This window comes from Aspergillus homomorphus (assembly GCF_003184865.1).
Source record: "Aspergillus homomorphus CBS 101889 unplaced genomic scaffold BO97scaffold_4, whole genome shotgun sequence".
NCBI classification, from domain to species: domain Eukaryota; kingdom Fungi; phylum Ascomycota; class Eurotiomycetes; order Eurotiales; family Aspergillaceae; genus Aspergillus; species Aspergillus homomorphus.
Window position 1 is genome coordinate 1,015,552 of NW_020291890.1, and position 16,069 is coordinate 1,031,620.

The 16,069-nt window shown below is 52.3% G+C and overlaps 5 protein-coding genes across 5 annotated transcripts; 2 read left to right on the forward strand and 3 right to left on the reverse strand.

Annotated features, from left to right (window-relative positions):
* Nucleotides 1-256: 256 nt before the first annotated feature.
* On the forward strand, nt 257-1,342 carry BO97DRAFT_181662 (Hpt domain-containing protein). Its single transcript, XM_025690391.1, has 2 exons — nt 257-678; nt 746-1,342. The coding sequence occupies exons 1-2, from the start codon at nt 539-541 to the stop codon at nt 1,005-1,007; spliced, it is 402 nt and encodes a 133-aa protein (XP_025555234.1). The 5' UTR covers nt 257-538; the 3' UTR covers nt 1,008-1,342.
* Nucleotides 1,343-4,182: 2,840 nt separating this feature from the next.
* On the forward strand, nt 4,183-5,331 carry BO97DRAFT_337489 (uncharacterized protein; the record flags this gene model as incomplete). Its single annotated transcript, XM_025691495.1, has 4 exons — nt 4,183-4,281; nt 4,588-4,793; nt 4,917-5,032; nt 5,222-5,331. 4 exons carry the CDS (start codon nt 4,183-4,185, stop codon nt 5,329-5,331), a joined length of 531 nt encoding a protein of 176 aa, XP_025555235.1.
* Nucleotides 5,143-7,270, reverse strand: BO97DRAFT_403240 (uncharacterized protein). The gene is made up of 3 exons (XM_025694692.1): nt 6,674-7,270; nt 6,529-6,606; nt 5,143-6,455 (listed from the first exon to the last, which is right to left on the reverse strand). Exons 1-3 carry the CDS (start codon nt 7,041-7,043, stop codon nt 5,458-5,460), a joined length of 1,446 nt encoding a protein of 481 aa, XP_025555236.1. The 5' UTR covers nt 7,044-7,270; the 3' UTR covers nt 5,143-5,457.
* A 674-nt stretch (nt 7,271-7,944) lies between these two features.
* On the reverse strand, nt 7,945-9,064 carry BO97DRAFT_182202 (uncharacterized protein). Its single transcript, XM_025690392.1, has 2 exons — nt 8,842-9,064; nt 7,945-8,498 (listed from the first exon to the last, which is right to left on the reverse strand). The coding sequence occupies exons 1-2, from the start codon at nt 8,864-8,866 to the stop codon at nt 8,071-8,073; spliced, it is 453 nt and encodes a 150-aa protein (XP_025555237.1). The 5' UTR covers nt 8,867-9,064; the 3' UTR covers nt 7,945-8,070.
* Nucleotides 9,065-11,253: 2,189 nt separating this feature from the next.
* BO97DRAFT_362485 (CAAX farnesyltransferase subunit beta RAM1) lies at nt 11,254-13,795 on the reverse strand. Its single transcript, XM_025692464.1, has 7 exons — nt 13,034-13,795; nt 12,744-12,899; nt 12,612-12,686; nt 12,419-12,546; nt 12,249-12,366; nt 11,915-12,193; nt 11,254-11,856 (listed from the first exon to the last, which is right to left on the reverse strand). The coding sequence occupies exons 1-7, from the start codon at nt 13,558-13,560 to the stop codon at nt 11,577-11,579; spliced, it is 1,563 nt and encodes a 520-aa protein (XP_025555238.1). The 5' UTR covers nt 13,561-13,795; the 3' UTR covers nt 11,254-11,576.
* Between the last annotated feature and the right edge of the window lie 2,274 nt (nt 13,796-16,069).

A 16,069-nucleotide genomic window follows, 5' to 3' on the forward strand; every position in this document is an offset into this window, starting at 1 on the left:
TCGGCGAATACCCGGAATAGACCGACCCACAGTGTCGAAACAAGACAGCGCGCAAGAGCCATACATCCAGTTCGGGTGATCGCGAGAGGGCGTTTGGACTTTCCCCTCCCCCGCCAACACGAGTCACTTCTTCAAGTCGATCCAGCCAACCGAGTGACAAGCCTCATCTCATCACCACCGATTTCCACCGATTCCCACCATGGCTCCCAGCACCAGCACTAAGACCGTGGAGGAGTCTGTATGTGCTCCGGGTATCCCTTGTCTCTAAAACTCTCTGTTGATACTAACTGTGCGCTAGCCCAAGGAGAAGACCAGCAGCACTAACAGCACCACTGCTACCAACGAGACCAACAACAACAACAACATCACCAACACCACCACCACCAGCAGCAGCCCTGCCGCTGCCGCCGCTGCTGCCGCTCCTGCTCCTGTCGAGACTTCCAAGGGCAGCAGCAGCAGCGGTGGCGCCTCTGCTGCGCCTGCTACCGCGACCGCCCCCAGCGCTCCCGCCACTAACCCGCCAACCACGCTGGCTGAGATGTCTGAGACGATCGACCAGAACACATTCGAGCAGATCCTCGAAATGGATGACGAAGGCGACAACGAATTCAGCAAAGGGATCGTGTTTGGATTCTTTGATCAAGCAGAGAGCACCTTCGATAAAATGGAGAAGTACCTGTAAGTCTTTCCTACTTCTTTGATTCATGAGCATCAAAGAATGTTGGGCTGACCACAGACCCCATAGAGCGGACAAGGACTTGGGCGAACTTTCTTCTCTGGGCCACTACCTGAAAGGTTCCTCCGCCACCCTGGGACTGATTAAGGTGAAGGACGCCTGTGAGAAGATCCAGCACTACGGAGCCGGCAAGGACGAGACCGGCACCAACGATGAACCCGACCAAGAGGTGTCGCTTGAGAACATTCGGAAGACCTTGACCCAGGTCAAGAAAGATTACAAGGAGGTCGAGGATTTCTTGCGCAGATACTATGGCGAGCCGTCCTCTTAAACCACAATCCAGAATATCACTTCGAAAAACCCAGAAGACGAAGGGGCAAGGTAGAGAGAAGAGTCTGAAGCAAGCAGGCCGGGTTACTGTCAGTTAAACTGGATGATGCCGCGTGAGAGAGTGAGGCCACACACTCCGTACAAAAAGACCCAATGCAAAATCGATCACATACGAGCGGAGAGGTGACCACGAGCCAAAACACCCCCTCAAAAGGTAGTCTTTGCCATCAAAGCTGCACCGCAAGCGAAGAGAAAGGGAAGGGTATCAACAACATCTGTTTGTGTTTTGTCTCATGCACACCATCATCCACGTCAACGTCATGAATCATCATGAGGGTCGATCGCACATTTCTTTTATTTTCGTCTAATACCCATCCCCCTTCCCCTCTCTTCGTTTTTCCATCTCTTCGCGTTAAAATCTAGCCCGATGTCTGTTTCTTTTTAGACCTACTTGTATGTGAAACCTTCGAATCCTCCAAGCAAAGGGAAATTTAGGATGAGACAGATAAACAGACACACTCCCAAGGTAGATGATATGGTTTTCTCTCTCTCTCTCTCTCTCTCTCTCTCTCTCACTTTCTCTCTCTTGTTGTTCTACCTTTATCTCGCCAGTCTAGTGGTAGTTTGTTGACTCGGTTTTGCGCAACGGGGGAAGGAAGGCGGAGGGAAAGATGGGAATATTCGGCCTGCCAACGTCAATTGTTCGTTCGTGCGGCGGCTCAAGGAGGAGAGATGAAGGGAGACGATGTATGAGTGGATGTGTATGCATGTATAAGAGAGAGAAAGAGAGAGAGTGTGTGTATGGGTGTGTGTGCGCGCGTGCGTGCCTTGTGAGTTCGTGGGTGTGGTTGGGTAGAGATGTGATCTTGTCGAACCTGTTACTCCGTCTGAATGTACCACCCCTTGGCTGTCTCACTTGAAACCTTCACACAGAGGACCAGATTGCGCGACCATTCGAGAGCCGAGGGGTCTCAGTGAAGGATAGAGATCTGCTGGGGGGAAGGAGGAAGGTGTGGATAATTCGGATTGTTGTATGCAAAGACGGAAATCGAGAGTCGGATTATCTGTTTGTCTGTCTGTCTGTCTGTCTGCGAACGAACGCCTTGGCCCGGTCATGGTCATCATTATTATCATCTTCTTCTTTCAGTGAGTGGAGGGGAGAGGGAAAAGGTACAGTGGGTTGGTGGTGTTGGTGGAGTTTTCCCCTGCCATTTCAGCTTTCAAGTCCTTTTATATTTCTTCCTGCTTCCACAGGGCAAGCATTTCTTCCAAGTTCCTCTTCTCCTCCCCACTTTCTCTTCCCTGCTGCATCTCAACCTTATTCTCTTCCAGGTATGGGTTGACTGATGACCGATTGATCGCCCACAAGGGTAGAAGCAGTCAAACTACATCCGACCCTGCAATCCAGACCGGACGGAGTGTTCGTTTGAATGTTTTTCCCGTTATTAGCGAACGGCTCTCTTTTTGTTGTTGTTGTTCCTCGGATCAATCCGTCCGTCCACCCTCCTGCGTTCCTACCTACCTACCTACCTACCTACCTACGCATCTATCCAGCAGATCAATTGAACCCTCTGGCGGATCAACGTATCTCCTAGCCAGGCGACATACACTTTCCTTTTGACAGATGGGCCTTTAATCCGGTTCTTCTTCTCGATTCACATCCAGGACTCTTGACTTAAAAAAAGAAAAACAAGAGATAAAAAACAAAACGGGTACAGTTTGGTTACACAACCGACGGTTAGACCGGGGAAGAGACGGTTCGCACACCCACCCTTTCGCTGCTTTTTTGTTTGGTTGGAACTCTGCCAACCTCATCTCTGAGTTCTTTGATGAATGTCTCGGTTGATCACTGATGGTAAACAAACAGGATATCGGATCGAGAATTCTTCGTTGCAGCTTTGTACTATCGTGGATTGAATCAAGATTGCCATGCCTGTTCGTTCTGTCTGTATGCACATTCGCCCCTAAGCTGGAAAACAGCAGAGGAAACGACAGGAGAGGCTATGTTACATGCCAAACCTGCACCCAGTCACTTCATCAAGTCAGTCGAGCATGCAAGTAGAGTCTTGGGAAGGGTCGCGTGACTCCTCCGAAGCACTGGACTGTGATTGCGTTGTGCACTGGATACGCTCTCTCGCCGAAGTCGAGAGGCGACAGCCATCTTATCACATCTCCTTTCTCTCCCTCCCTTGTCCTGGGAGGTAATCAAGAATGGCCTGATAACCGATCTTGCCTCCAGGCCACACATCTCCTGACGATCGGATAGATACATACACTCCCCACCATCACCACCCCATCTCGACTGCGTAGGACGGATGACGGATGATTCCGACCCGGGGTTGCTGGGATTCAAACGGTCTTGATGGTCTGCGAGAGTGGAACTCAGAGAGGGAGAATTCTTGGATTCTATCTTGCTGGGGGCAAAGATGGAGAGGTTTAGTGAAGGGTGAGACGAAACACCAGACTCAGTTTCCATCACATAGATCCTCCCTCTAACCCAACTCACAACAGACCCATCACCTCGAACCCATAACCAAAATCAAAATCCTCGTCATGTCCATTCCACCTCGTCGTACAACTAACTCTCTTACCATCCACCTCGATTTCTCCCAGTTTTCAGATCCATCCATCAACCACCCCAGAGTCCATTGTCCAATCCGGAAAACAGGAAAACAGGAAAAAAGCTCCAGGGACAGGGCCACCTGTTTGATTTTCTATCCCTCCCACCACCCTTTCCCCTACCTATACTCGACTTGTTTACTTCATCGGACAGAAACAAACCCCTGCCGACCCAAGAATCCGTTCCTTCTTTTTCGTTCCCCCAAGTTCTCCTCCCCGAGATTGATACAACCCAGGGAAGTCCTTGAAGGGGGGGTAGGGGGTGGAGGAGGAATATGGCCTGACCGATAGATCTATATATCTACCAACCCGAGCCTCGAATAATTTGAACTCGCATCCCAGCATCGATTTCTTCTTTCTCTCCGTCCGCCGTCTTTCCTTTCTTCCTCATCTCAATGCATTAATACCATCATTCCCTTGATTCGAATTCATCCCACCTGTCCTTATTGAGTATTGACATCGATACTAAAACCCCCACCTCGCCTTCCTCCTAAAGCAGAGAGGCCAGACTCAAAGAACAATACATCCAGTCCCAAAAAACCGCACTCGACCCATCAATGGCCGTCGGCCCCCGTGCCTCCAAAGAGGAGTTCATGCAAGCCCTCGGCTTGAACTCGCACGATCCGCAGCATGAGCAGTATTACCGCGCCATGAGGGTGAGTCCACGTCATAACTCTTAAATGATATGTTCTCCAAATCCACATATACGAAATACACATACACTCAACCCCATTTCACCCCACTCTACCTGGATTCCTAAGTCCAAGCTTCCGTCCCGGGGGAGAACCCCCGGACCCCCCTTTCTTTCAGCTTCCTGGCAACCTCATCTCGACACCAGAAATAAGCATGAGGCAGGGAAAGGACCCCAACACCTCTCTTTCAACCCCAAGCAACTCATTCTATACCAGAACCACCCCCACCCCCAAACTAACAATACATTGATTTAAAAAAAAAAAAAAAAGGACGAAGCAATCCAAACGTACAACCACCTAAACGAAGACCGCTCAAACCTGCTGGACAGCGTAGCCGCAGACCCATCGACCCGGCCCCCGTACTTCTGGCACCATATCCGTCCCGAGCGCCAACGGTGGGGGATTCTCGAGATCGCCCGGAACGCCGGCCCATTGACGCGCCCGCTGTTTGCGCGCGGGGCTGTCGCGGCGCCCTTGTCCTCGGGCTCGCGGGCTGGGGCCGGGGCGGGGGCCGGGGCGGCGGTGGTACTGGGGGATCGCACTACTACTACTACTACTACTACTACTCCCTGTACCTCCTCCGGTGGTGCAACCTGTAGTGGGAATGGAGGTGGAGAGTATGGACCGAATTGGGTGGCCGGGTGGTTGCTGTATAGCGTGTTTCGGTCGCGGGATGTGCGGAATAATCGGAATCGCAGGCGTGGGGAGGAGAGGGGTATGTTATTTTCTTCTCTTTCTCGTTCATTTGTTGGGGTTGGGTTCGTTGAATGGGTGATTGCGTTAAGTGGTGAGGAAGAGGGAGGACAGGAACCAGTTTCTAGAAGGTCATGGTTGGTCTTTCTATGTGCTGGGCAGGAGGATACATATATACATTGGTTCTGGTACAAAAAAAAATATTAACAAGTTTGTCTAGGTCGCTCGAAATCGCCTCAGAGACTGGCACAGACACAAAACCAGCCGAACAGCGGCGTCTCGGGCAAGAAAGAATATTATGATCCGGTGCGGAATGGGTGAAAGAAAGTCAAGGCAGGCCTGATACGGGGGTGAACTCGCGAGAAAGTTGGAAGTTGATCGTGAGACGAGATGAGAACAATGTCGAGAGATAGCCTAGAATAGATGATTCTCCAAACCCCAGGCAATTTAATCGTCGGTATCGTTGTTATTCTGCTTGGATCCGTTCTTCTGAGCGCGCTCCTGTTTCAATGCTTCCGTCACGCGCTCGTCGCGCTCGTCTTTCATCTCATCCCATTCTTCGTCATACTCTGCCGCGATCGATTTGATCTCCTTGCGGAGCGAGTTGCCCTCGTCGATCAGTGACTCCCACAGACGCAGATCCACCCCTTTCCTCTCGTAGAGCTTCTTCTGGCGCGCGTTGATCGTGAAGTCGAGCGCAGACCGGTACGAGATCTCACGGTTGTGGTAGAGGAACCACAGATAGCCGCCCATCAGCGTCGACAAACTGACCAGGTACGTGACGGGCTCCATGGTGTCCCAGCCAAGATCGGTCTCGAACGTCAGTTTGTACACCAGGCACCACCAGAACGCCAGCACACCGAACCCGCCCATGGCCACGCGCTGCGCCCCGCGGTGCGCCAATGCGTCACATTCATGCTTAATGTCCGCGATGTACTTGATGCGCCCCGAGATCTTCCGCAGCCGCATGCGCAGGAAATGCGTGCGTTCATTGAACGAGGGAACCGCCACATGGATCTGGTGCTGGCCCGTCGGCGCTCCTTCGACCGACACGATGAACTCCCGAGCTCGTGCGGCGTCGCGGATGAAGTCCCCGACCTCGGTGGATTGAGACCACCGCACAAAGCGATGCTCCAGGGGCTTCTTGCCAGGCTCGCTCCGTCGTAGGTATGTGTATGTGTCGTCCTCCGAGGGTTTCTTCTCGTCCGACTTCTCTTCAATCTGTCCGAGCTCCTCAAGCTTGCGCACTTCCGCATCGGTTTCTTCGTAGAGCGCCTTCCGCGGCCGGATGGGGTTGTCCTCGAGTTGAAGCGCGATGAAGGAGACAGAGGGGGCTCGCGTCTGTCCATCGTTGGCTTTGAGGGGCGGGATTTCGGCTTGGATGAGACGTTCTAGATAGGACAGAGGTTGCTGGGGGTGGATAAGAAAGGCAATCGGCTCGATATCTGCCGGGGCCGTCAGCAATTCGGTCTTTTGCGTCCATCAACCAAACTCCCAGCGAGAAGAATCCATACATACCCTTATGATCACGATGGTATTTAGTCGACAGCGGAAGAAGCAGCTTAAACAACCTCGACGGTGTAGTCAACAGTTTCCCTATCGCCCCTTAATCAGTCTCTGACCACTCGAAATAGAAACCGCACAGTGAGAAAGGCGCTCTTACCCTTTGACATCGCATCCCCAAGCTTATCACCACCCTTCTGAGCGCCGCTGGAAACGTCCCCATCCTCATGCCCATGCGGCCTCGCATCCTTGATCTTGAGCCGCTCCACTTCCTGCTTCGCATCCTTGGCGAGGAGGCGAGCATTGACACTGCCGAACCACCGTCTCCCCTGCGCATTCGCAGCAACAATCCCAATGTTCGTGCCGCTGTTATACTTCTTCGCCGCCGCCGCGGTTTGGAATTGCCGCCCTGGCGCTCGCACGGCACATGGTGATAGCAACCGCAACGAGGAAGTCGACTCGGGGACCTGACTCCCCCATTGTGCCCGGGGAGGAATTAAGTTCGGGATTCGACCTATTACAGACCGCATATTGCGGTCAGGGCTGAGAACGGCAATCGACAAGGGGCATATAATCGGGGAGGACAATTGGGAGGGTAAGGAGGGGTTGGGTGGTGGTAAAGGTGGTAAATCTGTTGCGGTTGAGGTTCTGGAATTGGTATCAGGGTTCAGCGCCGAGGATTGGGAAGTCAATTGACGATTGGGGTGTGGATGAGGTTGATATCATGTTGGCACCGATTGCTGGTTGATGCTGTCACTTTTCGCCATTACGTGGATCGGCCGTCGCGCTTTCCTGCCTTGGGGACGACAACTGGAGACTCCCCATTTGGGCGGTTACGTCATGGCGTGTCAGCGGCTGTGGCGGTGACCTGGATGCCTGAGGCGGACAAAGCCATGCTCCAACAAGCATTCTTCTTAGGAACTGACGTGGTTCCCCTGGGGTTCTAGACAAAGCTTCTTCTGACTAGTTAGTCAGTCAGTCTCTTTGTTGTATAGAACCTGACCTGTATTCGTTCATCCGCCCTATATTCAGAAGGATTTCGGAAAACGAATGAGTTACAATACACCCACCGTATGTATGTACATACAAACACACATACTATACTTAGCAACAACTTGCGCACATTCAATTCGTGAGACATCACATCACAATCAGTCGCATACAGACAGACATACAGACACACACCGCCACCTCCAGAAGAAGACACCGCTGGCCGCCGCAATGCAACCCTCCAGAACATACACATCTCATCCACCTGGTATCCTGTGATCCCGTGATCCTGCCAGCAGACAGAAATCCCTCCATCCATCCCACCCTCCACCCTCTGCAAACGACATTGATCACCAGCCACAAAAGAACAAAAAGAAACAGTTCGATCTATCGGATATTCGGGTTCATGTCATAAAATCATATCGTCATCAAAATGCCAAGCCTTCCCCCTTCCATCCTGCCCACCGAGCCACTCTCGTGAAGAGTCAAGACAAAGCCTATCGATCTGTGGGCACTGGGCACGGCCAGTGTGAGCCTAGACCCAGCCGTCCATCGCGCAGGCAACGCCTACCGACTAAACGCCAATGCTCGAGACGGGCCCATGGCGGCTTGTCGGTCGCAATCGATCATCCGGCCGCCTTCGTAGCTCTCCGGACTACTGCTGCCACCGCTTCGGCTCTCCCCACTGGTCGTCGAGGTGTCCTCTGGGTCGTCCACCGCGTAACGGGCCTTGCGCCCGGTGCCAATGGCGACCGGAATCCCCTGGATGGCCCCGCCGTGGTCGTGCCCGGCCGGGTACATGCCGTCGTTGACGGAGAAGTTGCGGCAAATCAGGTACGCCCGCATCGCTGCATTCTCCCGGGCGAGGGTGTCCGATTCGCAAACGGCGTCCGTCTGGTACTCGCGGTTGTTGACTCGGACAATGCACGTATACCCGGTAGCGCCGCTGTATGATTCGTACAGAGGTTCCGGCCAGCGGCGCCGTCGGCAGAGACCTGTACACAATGGTTAACTATTGGGCGGGGAAAAACATGGGACAATGACACAAAAACAATGCTCCCTCGCCCACGGAAAGCAAATCAAAATGGCGAGAGCTCGAACCCCCAAAGCCGCACCGGCCATGGTCTTGCTGGACCTTTTTTGTCCTTCATGACATGCATAGCAGTAGTGCCCAGGGAGGCAAAACATAAAAAAGGGACCTCCACAACAGCAGCCATGGCCACACAGCCACAGCGAAGGTGTTTTGAAGCGGTGACCCCTTAGATCCAATCATAGGAGGCACAAGGGGGTTCGGGCGAGAGCGCGCTCGACGAATTGCAAAAAAGAATAGCTACATACTGGCAAGATAGAGAATATAGTACATCGTAGAAACCGGTCAAGGCCCAATGGGTCGTATGGTCCAGGCCAGTAGTGGTTCAGTATTCGCTGCCCCAGGTCGGTCGACACTGCACAAGATCCTGGCGGTCACACCGATAACATCGAGACGAGCCTATGTAGACTGTGTTTGTTGGTGCCCAATGACCACGCTCTTCATCGGACGGCCAATGTGACTTGCTATATCTGACAATAGCCAGCAGCGAGCCCGTCACCAGGAGCGGGAGGATTGGATCGAGAAAAACCCAGCGAAAAGAGTAGAACGACTCCGAAGCCGTAAGGTAAATTGAGAATAACAGCCAGGAACAAGAAAAACACAGCGTGCCCTACACTGGCGGAGGGTAGTAGGAGGGGGAAAAAGAAATGCGAGTCGAGGGGATATCCTTCATGGCCGACCAGCTATCCGCGCAAATAAAGAGGTGGGGCATCTGGTGCAGCCCCCAAAGCTTTTAATCATGATTGTTATTATCGCATAATCTTTTCCCTGAGAAATAGAAAAGCGAAAAGGGTCCCTTGAGAATCGGCCACAATAGAGAAGAAGGAGGCAAAAACCCGAATGAAAAAAAGCCATAAAGTTTTTAAAGGAAAATACCCATAATGTGAATGGAATAAAATTGAACTAGGCGGCTTGCAACTGGTTCATTTGGACCAATCTCCACCAGGTTGACCGAGGGGAAAGACAACAGACGAATGCCATGCCTTTGAAAACGGTCCTAGACCTCACACTAGCTTTGTCCGTCTTGTTGCCGTTCTGCTCGGAGAACAGAATATGGCAAGCGTTGATGTGCTGGCATGACTTTTCACCAGTGGACCGAAAAGAAAGAATCTAGGACGTCCTGGCCCATCGGCCACCGTGTAATTCGCCGCCGACCCAGGCGGCTACGATTGACATGTTGTTCAGAAATTTGAATGTCCGAGCAAATCGGTCGTCTCGGCCCTCATTCATTATACTGCAGAACATGGACCGGTTTTTCCTGGGCGTACCTAGAGTGGTCCATTGCTGTAGTCAGCGCGGCTCTTTCCACGCCCCCTCCCTTCTGTTTTGGGTCACGGAAATTTCCTGGTTTATTGCCCGCGGTTTTCTCTCCTTGCCAGATCCTGCATCTCGTACTCTGGTGGGAGCGATAGCCCCTCGAAACCCCGCATTGTGAACGAAGAGCTGTGATCCGGTGAAATGTATCAACGAAGGCAATGGAAGGACGGGAGAAATAACCCACGAGAAAGGAGGCGCGGTGAAATCCTGCTAATGCAGAATGATGCTTCAGAACAAGGGGTTCATGTCGCGCAGATGAATCCTAGCATAGAACGCCCAGAGAAAAGCCCTGAATTCTTGTGTACAATGGAGGGGGGATGGTCGCTGGTTGCTGGTCGAGAGAACGACAACAACACCGTCCCGGCTGATTGGACTGGAAAGCGTCCCCCTTCCCCTCCCATTTCTCGCCCGGGTCAGTGCTAGCAGACGATCACGATCCTCGAAGACTCGGTAAGCCATCCGAGTTCCGTAGCCCGCTTTGTGTAGCTGACCGCTCTCTCGGAGCCAATCCAGAGTGAACTTGATAACACAGACAAAACTGACCTCGCGGCCCGGAGTGGGATTGGACACAGAAAAAAGGGAGTCAAAAGGGACCACACCACTTGCGAAAGTTGCGATGTATCAACTGCTGCATGAATGAATTCCAAATGGGATCTACTTCGTAGAGTGGCCGCACAGAAGAACAGCATCGGATTGGCCCAGCCCGCATCTCTTTCGTGGGTGCCGTTGACTGACAGGCAGGCATTGCGGATGCACTGATGAGTTGGCAATGACGCTGCGTGCGGCGGGGAGGGAATCCATGCCACTTTGACACGAGGGGCAAAGAAAGGGAGGGAGGGAGAGGAAGGTCAACCTTGCAGAGTAACATGAGCAAATTCCTTCTTATTCAGCGCCACCCCGGAGTATTCAGTTTTAACTGACCTTTCCCACCCCTCCTATTTCCCCTCCTTTGATATGACGGATGGACGGGCTGCAGCAGGTCTGTCTGTGCATGGTGTAAGTCTGCCTCTGGCTGCCTTTGGCGTTGCAACCCCGTTAGATTTGCGTGTGAAGAATGCTTTTCTCCGTTTGAGTTGCATCTCCGTGAGCTCTTTGTGTTGTCTTCCTGTCTCTACAATTCAGATCCCGATGTCGTCGTCGACCTATCTTTCTGCTGGCGCGTGAATAGTAGAAGAAGCAGGAGAAATGAAAGGGGAGAAGTGGCTCATCGACGGAGGCGATGAGTAATGGAGGGGTAGAGGAGGGGCTGGAGTCGTAAGTTCTGGCAAGAGCCCAGAACTGCTAGAACTAATAGACTACCTACTAAATGTAGGCATAAAAGGACGCAATGGCCTAGACAGCCTGCAGGGTAGCTTGGGTGGGACGAAACTGAACTCGAGTCGAGTCAAGGCGACCCCAGGTAACCCCATTGCTGCGCGAACAGTTCGTGCGACAACCCTTTATCCTCACTGCTATTCCCTTCTCGCCTGTCAGCCCGCGTGGCTGCTGAAAGAGCACGTCCTTCCTGCTCTCCCCGGAGTCACACAGATTTTCTAGCACTACATTGAGTCTTACATGCATTATACTGTACAAAGTGAGATCCACCCTATCCTGACCCAAACTCTTGTTCTCCCTTCCCCCCACTCCCACTAACCAAACGAGACTGCTATGCTGACTATCCCCCCATTCACGCCCACGCTGGTTGCCTTTCACACCACAGGCGTATTCCTTCCGCAGCCGCGTGGGGGATCACGTAGAGTGGGTGGAGAGCTGCAACCTTGTCATTCTCGTCAAACACATTCACATCCGCTGAATCGTCAGCGGAAGTGACCATAGGGGTGTACTGCCACGAGAAAGCTGACGCGAAGTCCTCCTTGCCAGAGACGCTGGAGGTTGTATGATAGTGACAATGCTGTGTAGTGCTTAGACCCGCGAGGGTGTAGCAGGTATGATACGAATCTACATGTCTGTACGTCTCTCGGTCAGCCAAGGCACCGGCGCCGATATGTTAGAGGTAAATCGTACTTTCCAGGTTTGTCACGAAGGCCTCCGTACTTGGCCTGACAACAACCAAGAATGTATCTGGTTAATCCTTCGCGACTGTAAAGGTTGCCGACGGAGCTCTTCTTAGGGGCTGCAGCGGATCGAACCCCGTTCAGCGCAGACTGGATCAATGGCCAGCAAGATCCGACCCAATGGCTGTAGCACCCGTCCACCAGCTTATTGGTTCTCCCCGAGAAGCCGCCTTCAGGGGCATACTGTCGAGCAGAGAGCCAGGACAGGAGTAATTCGACATCCATGCATCTTGTCCTGTTAGCAGCAATCAGGGCAAAGCGAAGAGAAAGCAAACGCTGCTTACCTCGCCACAGTCACTTCGGGTTGGCCCAGGATGCACAGACATGCCAAAGCACAGAATGCATAGGCGCCATGTGCTTCAGACCCGGGGCTTCCGGAGATCCCGCCTTCGAATGTTTGACCTGGAGTCCGGGATCAGCCTGGTGCAATTAGCTGAAGTGGGAAAGCACTGACATCGAGAAAGGTACGCGGAGAGACCACTATCGAATGTCTCGAGACCATGTTGCCGGGCTTCGGCTTCCGGGGGTAGAATAAGTGGCAAATCCAGGAGTGATATGATGACCATGGCGCAGTAAGCGCCGCTGAGCTGGCAGTGAGTACGAGATAGCATGTACGAAGAGGAAGAGAACTAGCTTGGGGAATTTACCGCACGTCTTCTTCCCCACCTTCGCACACTCTGAAGCCCCCATCGGGCTGCTTCAATTTCCCAAGCCATCTCCACCTGAGTCTAGGTCAGCATGCATTAGAGGCCAGCTAGGGACACAGGTCGACAACGCACATCTTCTCCCTATCGACTAAGCTGTATGCCTCTTCGCCTCCGATCATCGCGAGGGAAAGCACCGCAGCGTAGCTAGAAGCGCAATGGGACAATTGGCCATGGCCACCTCCAAAGCCCCCCGCCGGGTTTTGCATAGGTATGAATGTGTTAATAACACTAAGGAAACCATGAGTCTCAGTCGGCGCTCAATCTATCGGTAACAGAATCCGTCCCGGAATCGGCCCAGATCCATCCTGAATCTGCAAAACACCCAATGGGAGTGAGACTAGGAAGATGAGCAGTTCACTTACCGTTCACGAACTCTACTAATGTCCTCACCCAAAAGGCACAAGGCTGCCAGTGCCCAGTAGACCATCCAAGGCCGGCTGGCATCCATTGCAGCAAACCCTTCCGGGTACTCTTCTAGAGAGTCAAACAAATAGCCTATATGCTCGTCCCTCATCAGGGCGGGCACGCCAAACCGATTGAAAGGGCCATTTTGGGAGCTATGAATGCCCCTCAAAAACGGTAGGCATTTGTTGACCGTCTCCGCTTGGGTTTCGGAAGTTTCCGTGACCAGAGCATCTAAGAGCAGAGGCGGCGTGGTGAACAGATCTGGCACACCGGGTTGCACTTGGGGTTCACACATGCTGTTGTTGTTATTGTTTTTCGAAGAAGACTGGTGGTCAATAGTGGGCACAGAAGCTAAAGGGCCTGTCGTAGGTAGCTTAGGCCTGAAGGGGAGGTTCTGCGTGTTCCCAGGCCTCGGTGCTTGATTGGAAGTAGTGAAACGAACTTTGCGCCGCTGTCTCCCTGAGGCCGCGATCACGATCGGCATGGGAAACCTTGATCAAGCTGGTTGGGGAATTATATGAAAGTTTCTAACTCTTTGTTTGGAATAAACGCGGGGGAAGGTGATTTAGGAACTCATGCGGCTCATGAATTGTTCTTTTTCCTGTCAATGGATGATCTCTGCTTCTCGCCATCCACGGAATCCATTGTTCTTTCTCGCTGGTCAGGTGTTGGTGGGGTTTGGCGGTTTAGTGTTGACCCCTCAGGCATCAGTTCTGTCGAGTTGGGGGAAGAAGCCAAGTGTGCAGTTTGACCATCTTTCTCTCCCTCCCTACTCCCTCTCTGTCTCTCTTTTACGTTTTTTTTCTTTCTTGTTGCCGCTAGTCTAGTACTCGTAGGTCCTCGCTCGCATCCTATTCTCCCTTTGTGTTTTACTTAGGGGCCATTTGGCCATCTGGCTCGTGGCTGGGAGAAAGGAGGTGCAATATCACGGTTGAGATGACTGACACGTTCCACTCAACCCTTTCTTTTTGTTCTATCTTGTCTTCCAGCCATTGCGGATGTGGAATGGATCTTCGTCTGGGTTGACCAAGATAGGCTAGCCAGCATTCCGGCCTGATTCTTAATCCTAGCTAAATTGATCCCCTGCCGGCAATGGGCGGGGGTCTGACACCCTGGTTTACAATACGAAGACCATCCATCACTCACTCATCACTTCAAACCCTATGGAGGTTCCCAGTTGCTCCCTCGATTGGGGCCGGATTTTACCTGCTCGAGGGTAAGATGGCGGGCAGTTCTGCCGAGGCCAAACAGGTCATGAGCTATTCATCCCCCGTCTTAACCTTAAAATCAGAATTGATCCAGGTAGGATTTAGAGTTAATCGATCGCTGCTGTCTCGTCTTCTACCGATGACTAAGGGCCTCAAGCACTGACCATGGGACTAGGAAGTTTCCATCGTCGGCATTCTGGATCTCGGCCTAACAGGACTAAGTAGCACGAATCCGGGCTAGGAGAGAGTGGGTGTGCTAATAATAAGTTATAAAATTCAATGATTGCCTTTTATCTAAGCGCCAACACTCGTCAACCGGCGCGTCGACAGGAAATTGCTGGCTGCGCTGCCGAAGTAACGACGGGTGTTGGCGATGTTTCTCGCGTAAAGCCGCTGGCGTGGCAAGCTGCGAGTCAGAAGTCAATGAGACTGATTGTTTCATGGCCGGCACATCGATTTGTCGAGCGGCCTTGGGAGTGGAGCCCACGGGCCTTCGTTTCTGATACCCGCCCATGCAGAGCGTTTCTTTACGCCTGGCTCGGTACCACCTGCTGCTATAGGGAGAGACTCTCTGTAGGTCTAGTGAATAGACATACATGACTAGTTCCAGGGCTTCGGCCAAGACCGTTTTTTTTTTTTTTACTTTGCGAACACGGTCCCGTGAAAGACGCGGGCGTTGACAGTGCCCTGGTCTTGCAGGTGTGTTGAGAGCCAATTTTGGACCTGTCATTCCGGCGCTCCAATGTGAAAGGCAATGAGCCACTAAGTTTGGCGGCTATGGGATTTTCATCCCTTGACTCTTGCTATAATTAAACCTAGACTGGACAGAAGGCAGCAAGCGACCATGGAGAGATACGTAAACACGTACCCAGCAGAAAGGGTCGAGCGCAACCTGACAGCACAGATGTAGAAACAGATGTACTGTACTGTAGGAAGATCGTACCAGCGCAGCACGGGATTGCATATGGCCAAGAATGTCCACCTCATTAGTTAGCCAAGGTGTCTTATGAGGGTTGAAGGAAACTGTAATGATGAGGTCTCGGTTGCTATTATCCTCATCGCCATCACCATCATTATCATCACTCATGATCTTTCATTTTCCTCATCATCAGGAGATGCAGATATAGACTCCTTTTTGCGTTCCATGCCCGACATCTCTAGCTATTAACAAGGACCAGGATGCTATCAGATGGTGGAGGTGATTGGAGCTCATGCACAGTCAGCCACCTTGTTGGCAACGAAGCCAACATGTGTGCACCATCATGACCCCATTGATCAGGACAACTGAGTGCCATTGGCTGATGGCCATGATCTACCTAGTTTCGGGACTACTAATGTACTATGACCAGGTCCCGGGCAAGTGCTGAGTCTTGATCTACCTAATCAGGCAGTAGAAGGCAATGTCCACGATGGTAGGCACTGTAAGTAGTAGATTGTCGAATTACACTGCATGTTTAATTTCCTCGCTGTGATCGTAGTTCTTTTCTTGCTTCCCTTCCCAGAGTGCCACCTACCATGGAATGAAACATCGTGGAGAATACATCCATGGTGGTGTCCAGTGGGCTGAGTTGAGCACCAGCGGAAAGCGCCTGTGCCCTGTAGTAACTAGGTCAGTGGCTGCGGGGCCAATTCCGAACAACGGCCCATCTTAATATTGCCACGACCAGGCAGATCGGAGCTCCATCATACCAATAATCGTGTTGCCTTAGTAGTCAATAGAATTCGAGGGCCCCTCCCAACCGATCTGGCCGGTTTCCACTGATCTTCCTGTCCCGAATGTTGCTC